This window comes from Mixophyes fleayi, chromosome 7, assembly GCF_038048845.1.
Source record: "Mixophyes fleayi isolate aMixFle1 chromosome 7, aMixFle1.hap1, whole genome shotgun sequence".
Classification (NCBI taxonomy): Eukaryota; Metazoa; Chordata; class Amphibia; order Anura; family Limnodynastidae; genus Mixophyes; species Mixophyes fleayi.
In genome coordinates, this window is record NC_134408.1 from 17,606,324 (window position 1) to 17,619,909 (window position 13,586).

General features: G+C 46.6%; 1 protein-coding gene across 2 annotated transcripts; it reads right to left on the minus strand.

The window, feature by feature from the left end:
- Positions 1–4: 4 nt before the first annotated feature.
- COPS3 (COP9 signalosome subunit 3) lies at positions 5–8,981 on the minus strand. 2 transcript variants are annotated; one of them, XM_075179195.1, is made up of 12 exons: positions 8,804–8,981; positions 5,230–5,359; positions 4,893–5,005; positions 4,748–4,797; positions 4,249–4,341; positions 3,708–3,887; positions 3,472–3,612; positions 2,589–2,762; positions 2,227–2,313; positions 1,527–1,640; positions 947–1,027; positions 5–340 (listed from the first exon to the last, which is right to left on the minus strand). In XM_075179195.1, exons 1-12 carry the CDS (start codon positions 8,856–8,858, stop codon positions 287–289), a joined length of 1,272 nt encoding a protein of 423 aa, XP_075035296.1. In that variant the 5' UTR covers positions 8,859–8,981; the 3' UTR covers positions 5–286. The 2 variants fall into 2 exon arrangements, with proteins under 2 accessions (XP_075035296.1, XP_075035295.1); XM_075179194.1 differs by having other exon boundaries at positions 8,789–8,981.
- Positions 8,982–13,586: the final 4,605 nt, after the last annotated feature.

Sequence of the window (13,586 nt, forward strand, 5' to 3'; positions counted from 1 at the left end):
GAGACAAATTCACAACATACTTTATTTGTATAGGTTGTTTTCCATTCCGTGGAATATAACTGAACGCATACAGGACTGAGAGAAAACTTCATAAATATTGGTTTTCGTTTTTAGATAAAATGTCCAGGCAGAGAGGTGGCGCTTCTCCCAGGTTGTTATCGAAGACGTGTTTTAGGCTGAAGTCAGACCGTTTGGCATCGCTGACGAGCCACCTTCTGGAGCTCGGGGGGGATTAAAGGTACTCTCCTCCTGCTCAAGGGATGAAGGGTACTCTCTCCTCCTCCCTTCAGGAGTAGCTGGACGGCTTGCTTCCTGTGTCGTCCTCCTGAGATCCCATGCTCTGCAACACACAACAAGCCCAGGTAATACATAGGACAATACATTTGTTACTGCATATTTATATTCTAAAAATACCCCCCACCCACCCCCTCGCTACCATAGCTGTGCAGGGCTAAACTCAGAAGCCCTGCTTGAGATACTGTTCTCACAAACAGCTAATCCCCGCCATCAACTGATCACACAACTGAGAACCCGTCCCTTCTTCCAGTCTATAGCCCAGGAGGGAGAGGTGACTGTTGCAGGACTCCTGAAGTGATATTAGCGGATACATAACGCTTATGGTGAAATCATTTGCTGGGCAGGGCTTCCTAGGTCCAGTATACAGAAGCTTCAGAGGACTAGTATCTCAGATGTAAGGCAGAATGTAATTTTCACAACTGTTAAAAGTTCCTACTAACTGGATAAAGCTTAAGATAAAAAAAAACACAAACCTTTGCTTTTCCAGTATTCTTTAAATTTGAAAAAACATATGCACAAAAATGTACTTGGATTTAGGAATGGTAGGCGTTTTAAACAATTATATTTGTTTAATGTTGTACTGTGAAGCAATATGCTTATAATGTATTGAAAAGCACATGTTGTACCTAAACAATCAGCTAGTAATTACCTTTTGCACAAACTGTGGGTTCACCGTGATTTCTTGATCCATCGCTTTTAATCGATCGTCAAGGTCTATACAGCGCAGCATCTGGTGAGCAGAAGCGAACAACACGCAGTGACTTATAGACCGGTTGTGTGGTTTATTACTAGGATGGCAGACGGAGAACAAAGCTCCGAGACTGGTTCTTGTATTATAGGTCCAGGAATAATGGAAGGAACTAACTGGACATTTAAATCCAATAAAACACACTTAATGAAACGTCTTACCAAATACTATGTGCCAATCACCTTTCGGCACTAGATTTACACGTCGTAGGCCTCGTGTGTTACTTTTTAGGACCTGGTAAAGATTAATGAACCATACGTGTGGATTTTGGATGTTCTCTCCATGTTTGCGTGGGTTACCTCCCACACTCCCAAAACGATCCGATAGGTTGATTGGCTTCTTAGAGAATTAACCCTCTGTATTAGGGCATATAAAGTGTAAGCTCTACTGGGACTGAGGTGAAGGATGACATATTCTCTGCGTAATAAGATGCAGCTACATAAATAACCCATCATAATAAATAGAAAGTTGGGCTGTTTACCTCCTGATCAATATTGTGAAGCATAGCAGGATTGTTGTATTTCTCCGGATTATCATGAAAGCACACCATCCCATCTCTCTGATTAATACTTGCAAAGATTTCTCCGTCTTCTATCTGAAAGGTCAGAGGGCACAAGGATGTTTATAACAGGACAACCAACACCTTTCTCTCGCCACCTGGGAACCCTGGAGGTTAAACGTTAAGCAAAATAACCAAGCTGCTAATCTGAATAACTTCAAGGTGGACAACCGGTATCACTGTCCAAGAGGAGAACACAGTAGGAAATGCAAAAGGAAATAGGATTTGGCAAAGGACACTTTCTTGCAACCAAACTGGAGCCGCTCACCGCTGCATCTACCATCTACTAGACTTAGACCGAGTCCCCTCCATTCCTTCCGAAACAGCCCAACCTCTACACATAGCTAACCCTAGCCTCTCACAGCTGTTTCTAACTCCCTGCTCCACCACCCACTGACGGGAGAAGGCTATATCACACCCCTAAACACGGAGCATCATGCCCTGACAAGTGCACGATGGCAGTGCTCACCCGTGGACTAGCCCAGCTAGGTAACTTATCAGCATTGCAACGTTACATGTTCACCATAGTGACTATGGCTATTCCAGCGGTTTCATTGTCAATCAACAAGGTGGGATTTTAGGTTTGTGTCCAATCAGAGCATCTACAAAGCCAATTTCTTACCATATAGAGAACATATTTTTCAGCCTCCTGAGCACCAGATAACTGAACCCGACTGGCCATGTCTTGTAACGAGAGGGTTAGAAATGTCTGCAAGAAAAACATCAAACAAGCCGTTTATATGAAGTGCCCCTCAAATCCCGGAGTCTTTTATACATCACATTGTGGAACATTCCATATGGGCTGGATGAGAACAGGCATTATACTGCACACATGGCAACGAAGATGTCCGGACAACAGCCTCGTGAAAGGTTCTGAACCGCTAGTGCTAAAGGCCTTACAGACGACTATGTGGAAGCTTCTGAGCTTTCCAGTTACCCCGTGCGTCTGACTAACAAAGGGAGAATGGGACGGGCGGATCTTACTTTGGTGAGTCTCTGGATATTCTTTTTGTAGAGGGAGGACAGACACTGTTTCACCAGCCCCATGTTGTTGTCTCTGGTAAAGGTTTCGTTGTGTTTATTCACCAGGTTGCGGAGCTCTGACGGGTTGTTGGTGGAGTAGACTTGTGCTAGCTCGTGGTACGCATTGCTAAGAGGCTGGAAATCAAAGACACGAAACACTTCTAACATTAAAAACTGGATTAGTGGTGTATAACTCAGTTTATCTTTCCTACACATGTTCAATTCAATAAACTTGGTGTATCTGTACACAGAAACTTAATTTTCTGGACATGAACACGAGTGGTGACTGCCGTATTGCTTGCTCTGAGTTCCAGAGCACCCTTCACATACAGCGGAGACGACCATTTTATTCGCTGGACTAATACGCATGACGAGGCAGCCTATCTAGTCACCAGCAGCCGTGACATCACTGACACTAAGTGTCAGGTTGCACTCTATTCATCATGTTCCCATTAAAGAAAAGTTTATGAAAGGGGCATTGACAACCCTGAACAAGGCTCGCTGAAGCAGTAGGAAGTAGTTCTTTAACCGATAAATGCACCAGGAGACCCACTGAATTGATGGATCCATGGACCATAGGTAGATACCACTTTGCATTTTATTGTAGATCACCTAATTCCATCCACAACAAAGTGTATTTTGATTTATGTTTGACAAATGAAAGCAGAGTATCCGATTGGTTACTATAGATTAAGCACATCTATGCTCTTTGCGCCGTTATGACAGACTTGCAAATAGTAAAATTTACTACAACCCAACACCTATAAAGGAGGCAGTCAACATTTAAACAGTATCAAATCAAAGAGGAAAAACCTCTCAACACCAAAACTGTGCACCATCTTACCTTAATGAATCTACTGACAATCTGTGAGGTATATTTAGGCAGCTGCTGAACTTTTCCTAGAAGTATCAAAGACACTAGGATATACTTTTTATAGGACTCCAACATGATGTGACTGACAGCCATAGCTGGCGTTGTGATCGCCTGCAACAGAGAGAAGGAGAGGAGTGTAAAGAGAGAGGACATCCAGGGAGACATTAAGTAAATTTGTGATCAGTTACATGCGAGAACGTCTGTACCTGTTCATAAAAATAAAGCGCCCTCTCGAAGTTCTTCAGCCCTGTGTAGATCATCCCTCCGTAATAATAGTAACACAGGAAGGGCCTGGCGTCGTACGCACCGTTCTCTTTACAGATATCCATCATGTCTACATCTAAGTAAGCCAGCGCCGGCTTAAAGCATTTTGCTAACAAGCAGAGCTGGGAGGACAAGAGAGAAGAAATGCAGCAAATTCAGTAGGATTTACACTCCAGTCAGCTCAAGGGACTTTACTACAGAAATATAAAAGCTTTTTAAATATCAGATAACGACACTAGCTGGAGAACATGATCAGGTCATTAGCAATAACACATTCCCAATGTTTTGTGGTACAGTGTACACTGACCACTGAGGACAAAATCCAGCGTTTCCCCAATTGTAAGGATAAATGTCCCGGTATGAAACAAACCATTTACAACCAACGGCTGTGGGTGATCAGCTTCATCAGACCAGAATCCCAGATAAGTTGGGACCATTGGTAAAAAGAGGATTACAGCCATGACGTAATCATGTTTACGTTACCTGGCAGAGATCTGCGTGAATTGAGGTTAGCTGATTTGTATTCATTTGCATCTTGTCTATGGCTTGTCTGAGAACACAGATTCCTCGTAGAGGCTGTCAAGACAAAAAAAAACAAAACACAAGACATCTCATCATATACATGCTAACAGATTTAGGCCCCGCCCCCTTTCAGACTTCTGAGGCTGCCGGCGACTGCACGCTATGTGCAGGTCCGCTCGGCAGTGACAATGTGCTGCCCGGCTGCTCTGATTGTTTAAAACACAATCAGAGCAGCCGAGCAGCACATTGTCACTGCCCAGCAGACCTGCACATAGTGTGCAGCTGTCGGCAGTAAGCCCCCGTAATCGGATGTAGGACAGTGGCGGATCCAGGGGGAGGGGGGCGATCGGGGCAATCACACACAAAGCAGGCTCACTTAACTGTGTTCTCATCAGTATTGGCTCAACCCATTAAATGTGTGCAGACGACTTTTATTGCACCCCAACATAACCGCACTCACCTGTTTTCTATCCACAAGTGCATTTGTTAACTGATGGCAAAGACCAGCAACTACATATGAAGAAAGGGACAAAAAAACAACAATTTAGTAACAATCCATAAAGGAGATAAAAATAACCTATATCTCTTTGTGAAATAATACTCACAGGTGTCTGTCGCATATCGAATGTGCTCGCCATTGCAAGTGCTGATAAAGAGTTGGACTTGAGAAAACAGGGTCTCAAAATCAGGAATACTGGGCATGGAAAACTTCACAAACCTAGAGAAACACAACACAACATTCCCACAGGGATCATAAGAGACAACTATGGAACAGTTGCTTTGGAAAGACAAGTGTATACGCTAACGTTATAGAATATTTTGGCAACAAGAAGATATACGTTTCGCTCGGATGTTGTGATTGGTTGGGTCTAAATCCTCAGTTTTAAATTTTCAAGTGACCTCCTGGTAAACAACATAAAATATCAATATATGCATACTTACAAAACAGCAAGGACCCCCAAAGAATGCTCCTGGACATCTAGGGCCCCCAGGACAGTATCTAGGTGGGAGAGATTTTTCGCTAGCAGCTCCCCACTCTTGTTGATGAGCTCACACAGCTGAGTCATTTGACCTGTAACACAGACCAGAAAGGATCGTCCATGGGATATTTAAAGACCACTTCATACGATACAAATTAAATTTCAGTATATATTGAATAACCACTTCCATTTAGCCAGGCCCTCACCACCTGCATTCGACAACTGGCCCAGCCACGCTGCAAGTCTGCAAAGGAGAGCTAGGCAGACCATTTAATCTCTCAGTTTAGCATTTATGTACTGTAAGAGGCAGCTGATTGGACAGGAGATGCAGCCAATCCGGCCAGAGTAAATGGATCTCCGTCATAGCTGCTTGATTAGCTAGAAAAGGCTCAGTCACTTGCATGTGACAGTACCCCTTATCCCTAATGTGATACTACAGACTGGAAGCAAAACATACGTAATGGTAGGGTCCCAGGACTACATGTGTATGAACGAGGGAGGTTACAAAGCGGAGGAAATCAATGCCTTTAATGATTACATAATGACAGATACAGTCCAAAAGATAATATTCCACCAAAATTCTATCTAGCATTGCATACATACATACATAAAATATACGCACTACATTTTGCATGAAATGTTTCTTTCTTTCATTAATGCCATCATCCTTCCTTTATTTGCCACCATAAGCTTCCCTACAATCTCAAATACCATTAATGCATGACCACTTCTCTAATAGGATCCATCCCATGAGACTACACCATCGATGGGCTCACAACCTGCACCTTTTTAGGTTGTTTCTGTAAGATGTCTAGCCAGTCACTCAACAATAATGCAGGAGTCACTCTGAAGTGGTGTTCACCAGACCATATAGTCTTCCCTGCATTATTTATCATGTACACTATTAGTGTCTTTGAAAGGAAGTCATATTTCATGATAAACAAAAGGCAAGTTATATTTTTTCCATTAAAAAAAGCACACAATGAAAGCCTAATGCCTAAACTTAGTAACACAAGGGGCATGGTGCAAACGCAACAATACTCAGAACATTAGTGTAGACCTTATATATTACATATTGTACACACTGATATATATCGGAAAGCACATATCAGTTCTTCCAAGGCCAACTCTAACTATTGCAGATACTTGGGGGTCCACTATAAAAATTATACACAGATCCATTATCAATCTACCTTATATACTATTTAGTGTACACATTATATAATGTGTAGTAACTGGGGATGGATCTGTGCCAATACAGTAATGAGGTCCTATTTACTGTATACACAGGACTATAACTCTGTACTGTCTAGACTCTGAATAACACACACTATACATTATGCTATTTACTAGCTTGAAAAGGTGAGTTTTGAGTGAGTGTTTGAAGGATTGTAGATTGGGGGAAAGTTGAGTGAGGTGGGGTAAGGAGTTCCAAAGATTAGGGTAGCACAGGAGAAGTTTGGAGGAGGTAATGAGAGGGGAACTGAGGTGGAGCGGCCTGGTGGGTATGTACAGTACCTTGTGACAAGGTCAGAGATGTAATGGGGAGAAGTGTTGGTGAGGGCTGTGTAAATGAGCCAATGAAGGGATTTACGCACAAGATAAGCTAAAGAGGGGTGACGGGAAACGAAGATGAGCCTAGCCGCAGCATTCTGTATGGATTTAAGATCAGAAAGACAAGCAGGAAGCAGGTTGCAATAGTCGAGAAACGATGAGTGAATGGATAAGGGTTTTCGCGATGTTACGAAGGAGGAAGTGGCAGGATTTGGTGAGGGACTGGCCATGAAGGGTAAAGATGAAGGCGGAGTAAAGGGTGACTCCAAGGCAGCGGGCTTGGGCGACAGAAAAGAGAGCATTGTGTTATCAAATCCATCTGTGAAGTAGCGGGGATGGATGCTGTAGAGAAAAGAATTTACTGGTAGTGATAAGGCATCGGGGGTTGTCTGACAGGGAGGAAATGTGGGATGTGGATCAGGTTTGTTTGGCAAAAGAGGGCAGAATAGAAAGAAATTATAAAATTATAGTTGATGAAAGAGGAATTTCCTCCATTGGCATTCAGAAGGGAACACTTTAGAAGGAAACAAGTGAGGGGCGAGTGCCAGAGTTGGGGGTTTAGATTGGCAGAGAAAGTGGGGTGCCTGAGGCTGCCCAATTACTGTATACACTGGGACAGACCTCCCCCATATTACTGTATATACAGGACCAGACCTCCCCCCCATATTACTGTATACACAGGACAGACCTCCCCCCCCATATTACTGTATACACAGGGACAGACCTCCCCCCCCATATTACTGTATACACAGGGACAGACCTCCCCCCATATTACTGTATACACAGGGACAGTCCTCCCCCATATTACTGTATACACAGGACCAGACCTCCCCCATATTACTGTATACACAGGACCAGACCTCCCCCCATATTACTGTATACACAGGACCAGACCTCCCCCCATATTACTGTATACACAGGACCAGACCTCCCCCCATATTACTGTATACACAGGACCAGACCTCCCCCCATATTACTGTATACACAGGACAGACCTCCCCCCATATTACTGTATACACAGGACAGACCTCCCCCCATATTACTGTATACACAGGACAGACCTCCCCCCATATTACTGTTTACACAGGGCCAGACCTCCCCCCATATTACTGTTTACACAGGGCCAGACCCCCCCCCCCATATTACTGTTTACACAGGGCCAGACCTCCCCCATATTACTGTATACACAGGGACAGACCTCCCCCCATATTACTGTATACACAGGACCAGACCTCCCCCCATATTACTGTATACCCAGGACCAGACCTCCCCCATAATACTGTATACACAGGACCAGACCTCCCCCCATAATACTGTATACACAGGACAGACCTCCCCCCATAATACTGTATACACAGGGACAGACCTCCCCCCATATTACTGTATACACAGGGACAGACCTCCCCCATATTACTGTATACACAGGGACAGACCTCCCCCATATTACTGTATAGACAGGGCCAGACCTCCCCCCATATTACTGTATACACAGGACAGACCTCCCCCCATATTACTGTATACCCAGGACCAGACCTCCCCCCATATTACTGTATACCCAGGGCCAGACCTCCCCCCATATTACTGTATACACAGGGCCAGACCTCCCCCATATTACTGTATACACAGGACAGACCTCCCCCATATTACTGTATACACAGGACAGACCTCCCCCATATTACTGTATACACAGGACCAGACCTCCCCCCATATTACTGTATACCCAGGACCAGACCTCCCCCCATATTACTGTATACACAGGGCCAGACCTCCCCCATATTACTGTATACACAGGACAGACCTCCCCCCATATTACTGTATACACAGGACCAGACACCAGCTCTACCACAGTCCTGTCCCCGTCACACACAGAGGTCCCCGGATATACCACAGCCCCGTCACTGCACACAGGGCCAGATTCCCCGGCACACCCGGACACAGCCCGGCCTCCAGCGGAGCCTCACACCCACCTCTCTCGGCCTCACCTTGGGAGGACAGCTGCCTGACGCTGTTGACGAACTGCTCCAGAGCGGACGCCATACTGCGGGTGTCTCCCGCCTCCCTCCGCGGGAGCCGGTGCCGGGAGCGGGGAGAGAGCGGAGCGCGGGCCGATCTCACTCTGCGGGATCTCGCGAGAGCCCCGGCCGGGCGCGTGACGTCACCTCGTCACTTCCCGCGAGACCCGCCTGTCAGCCGCCCGGCCACGCCCACTCTCGCGAGAGTACACACAGAACAGCTGCTGCCTGCCTGGTGCCCACACAGTGCTAGTATCACCCTGCCTGGTGCCCACACAGAGCATCACCCTGCCTGGTGCCCACACAGTACATCACCCTGCCTGGTGCCCACACAGAGCCAGTATTACCCTGCCTGGTGCCCACACAGAGCTAGTATCACCCTGCCTGGTGCCCACACAGAGCATCACCCTGCCTGGTGCCTACACAGAGCTAGTATCACCCTGCCTGGTGCCCACACAGAGCTAGTATCACCCTGCCTGGTGCCCACACAGAGCATCACCCTGCCTGGTGCCCACACAGTACATCACCCTGCCTGGTGCCCACACAGAGCCAGTATTACCCTGCCTGGTGCCCACACAGAGCTAGTATCACCCTGCCTGGTGCCCACACAGAGCATCACCCTGCCTGGTGCCTACACAGAGCTAGTATCACCCTGCCTGGTGCCCACACAGAGCTAGTATCACCCTGCCTGGTGCCCACACAGAGCATCACCCTGCCTGGTGCCCACACAGAGCTAGTATCACCCTGCCTGGTGCCCACACAGAGCTAGTATCACCCTGCCTGGTGCCCACACAGAGCATCACCCTGCCTGGTGCCCACACAGAGCTAGTATCACCCTGCCTGGTGCCCACACAGAGCATCACCCTGCCTGGTGCCTACACAGAGCATCACCCTACCTGGTGCCTACACAGAGCTAGTATCACCCTGCCTGGTGCCTACACAGAGCATCACCCTGCCTGGTGCCTACACAGAGCTAGTATCACCCTGCCTGGTGCCCACACAGAGCATCACCCTGCCTGGTGCCCACACAGAGCTAGTATCACCCTGCCTGGTGCCCACATATAGCATCACCCTGACTGGTGCCCACATATAGTATCACCCTGCCTGGTGCCCACATGCAGTATCACCCTGCCTGGTGCTCACACATAGCATCACCCTGCCTGGTGCACACACAGAGCTAGTATCACCCTGCCTGGTGCCCACACAGAGCTAGTATCACCCTGCCTGGTGCCCACACAGAGCATCACCCTGCCTGGTGCCCACACAGAGCTAGTATCACCCTGCCTGGTGCCCACACAGAGCTAGTATCACCCTGCCTGGTGCCCACACAGAGCATCACCCTGCCTGGTGCCCACACAGAGCTAGTATCACCCTGCCTGGTGCCCACACAGAGCTAGTATCACCCTGCCTGGTGCCCACACAGAGCATCACCCTGCCTGGTGCCCACACAGAGCTAGTATCACCCTGCCTGGTGCCCACACAGAGCTAGTATCACCCTGCCTGGTGCCCACACAGAGCATCACCCTGCCTGGTGCCTACACAGAGCATCACCCTACCTGGTGCCTACACAGAGCTAGTATCACCCTGCCTGGTGCCTACACAGAGCATCACCCTGCCTGGTGCCTACACAGAGCTAGTATCACCCTGCCTGGTGCCCACACAGAGCATCACCCTGCCTGGTGCCCACACAGAGCTTGTATCACCCTGCCTGGTGTCCACACAGAGCTAGTATCACCCTGCCTGGTGCCCACATATAGCATCACCCTGACTGGTGCCCACATATAGTATCACCCTGCCTGGTGCCCACATGCAGTATCACCCTGCCTGGTGCTCACACATAGCATCACCCTGCCTGGTGCACACACAGAGCTAGCTTCACCCTTCCTGGTGCCCACATATAGTAGCACCCTGCCTGGTGCCCACACAGAGCTAGCATCACCCTGCCTGGTGCTCACATGTAGCATCACCCTGCCTGGTGCCCAAAAGTAACATCACCCTGCCTGGTGCCCACACATAGCATCACACTGCCTGGTGCCAACACGTACCATCACCCTGGCTGGTATACACACATACAAACTTGTGTCCCATGTAGCACCCAGCTGTTCCTCATTTCCAGTATCAGTCCCTGCACATGTCCCTATTTTCATCATTTCCCACATTAGATGCAGCTATTATGACCTATTCTCCGTCTATAGGCTTTATATCATCATCTTTATTGCATACAAGATACACTGTAATGAAATTTTGTCAACCTGCCATGATGGGAGTTGTAGTGCACCCAGCATCACATGTTACACGCTCACATGAACCTGTCCAGCAGCAAAGAGTCCCTGGAAATTATTTGGAAATGTCGGTAGCTGTAGTGTACAGTCTGAGTCATAGAGACTATGATGTTGATAGATGTAATGACTTACAGAGTAATTCTATGGACCTGATTCATCAAGGCCTGTATCTGAGCTTATTGTACACAAATCACTCTGTGCATACCAAGAACCGGACCGTACGCCTGTGAACGCAGCTCTGTCTGCTCTGTCTTCTAGCGCAAAGGACACTTACTACAGCCTACAGTCCTGAGTACCAGTGATGACGGACGTGTGTGCATGCTATAACATGTGTTTGCAAACAGGAGCAACTGTAAAAATGTATTTTATGTTCAGTAGACATTAAGATCATCCTAAAAAAATGTATTTCATGGGGGAGGGGGATGTAAAAAAGAAACAAGAACTTTTTTTTTTTTTACTGTTTTATCATTAATTCCTATATTATATTATTAACAGGTGACATTTATATATATTTTTTCTTGTGTGTTCTTTTGCAAATTTATATTCCACATAGGCACTGGCTGTATTTTGCAGCATCTGGTGTAGTGGAGCACAACAGACCTGCACCCAAATTCATCAACACACGCATCTTCAGAGCCACTCCTTGTTGAATCTTGGAGTACGCAGAGATGATTTACGTGCACTTTTAAACAAACGCAGTTGCGCTCAGAATGTGTACCTTGACCAATCAGGCACTATCTGTTCTGTCAAATCTATCATCTTTTCTTCTGACTTGTCCTGATCAGATCCAAGTCTCTTCCGCAGGTGCACACACGGTACGGTGCCTTCTTCAGGTGTATATACCTCTAGAGCAGTGATGGCTAACCTGTGACACTCCAGGTGTTGTGAAACTACAAGCCCCAGCATGCTTTGCCAGTAGATAGCTAGCTGATAGCTGGCAAAGCATGCTGGGGCTTGTAGTTTCACAACACATGGAGTGTCACAGGTTAGCCATCACTGCTCTAGTGTCTCTTACTTAGATGATTGTAACTCATACTTGACAACTTTTCCACGTTGGTTTCAGGGAGATCCCGCGGGAGGTGGGTGTGTGGGGGCGGGGCTTGATTAGTCATATCATTTGGGGGGGGGGGTTAAGATGACGCGACATTTGTGTAATTAAGACCCTCCCCCGTCACTTATCTATTGCTGGGGCAAGAATTAGGAGGTTGCCCTGCTCTCCCGGGAGGTCTCCCAGAAATGTGGGAGTCTCCTGGACATTCCGGGTGAGTAGGGAACTATGCATTAAAGAAAAGCAGCTAATGAATCTCTAGAGACTGAAGTGTCTTTTACATTTCTGTCTCCATTACTGAAGTCATGTTGTCTTACCTGTCAGTCTTTGATTAAATCTTGGTCTCCATGAAAATGGCCACCTCCATATGCATCAATACGTGGACATAGGACACAATTTCTGAACTGTGTCATCATGCCACAGATGACGAAGCCAACCACGTCTTGTACTGGCTCAGCATCAGGGAGAATGCCAGACTCTTCAGGGAGTGAGGGAGATCACCCCTATTTCAGGGAGTCTCCCTGACATTCAGGGAGAGGTGACAAGTATGTTGTAACTAAACCAACATTTTTGTCTAGATAGCCAAACATAGCAAATAGAAAAAACATTATAAAACAAGAAGGAAAGGCCTATAAAGTAGTCTAGAAGATGCTTAGTCCCAACTACAATAATACACTTAACCAGAGCAGGAATGCAACTATTTTTGGGCAAGCGCACCCAGATTTCTGGCACATGGATTTTCAGGCTCAGATGATGGTGTCTACATGGGTGTAAATGTTTGCCCTGGTCCATGGGAGGAGATGGTCCGAGTGCGGCTGGAACCTGTCAGGTACAGATTAGGTTCAGGAGTGCGCCAGAGCAATTTAGTATTTTCCTTCTCGGTTGCCTTCGCCGGTAAACTTTGTTTTTATGAATCCTAATTAAGCAAATTATATTATGTTTTGTTTTTTTTCTCAGAAGAGGGGATATAATGGGTTAATTCTGGATCACGGTAGATTTATTAAAAATATAAAAATTTTTTCAAGATATACTGTAAAAACTATCATGATTCTCTCTCTTCTTATCAGCTAAAATAGCTGTGATCCTTTATCTCCCCTGGTCATTGCTCCCTGACCTGGTAGAGACCGGCCTGTAGAGCAGGAACCCAGCATCCTTTGCTGTCACCTACAAACATGACTGGGATTTAATTCCTGGGGGTAAATGTTTCAATCTGCGGTTTTTGCTATCGATAATCAGCGACCCTGCAGGGCAGATTTTAAACGGCAGTATCTTCAAAGGCAAACTTGCGACTTGTAAAAACTTGTAAATACATTTATCCCCTGGAATTCAAAATAGTGCTAAAATGAGCAGTCCCCCCCCCCCCCCCCCCCCCCCGTTTAAAAGAATAAAGTGAGTGGTCCTAAGATGGAACTAGTTTGGATTT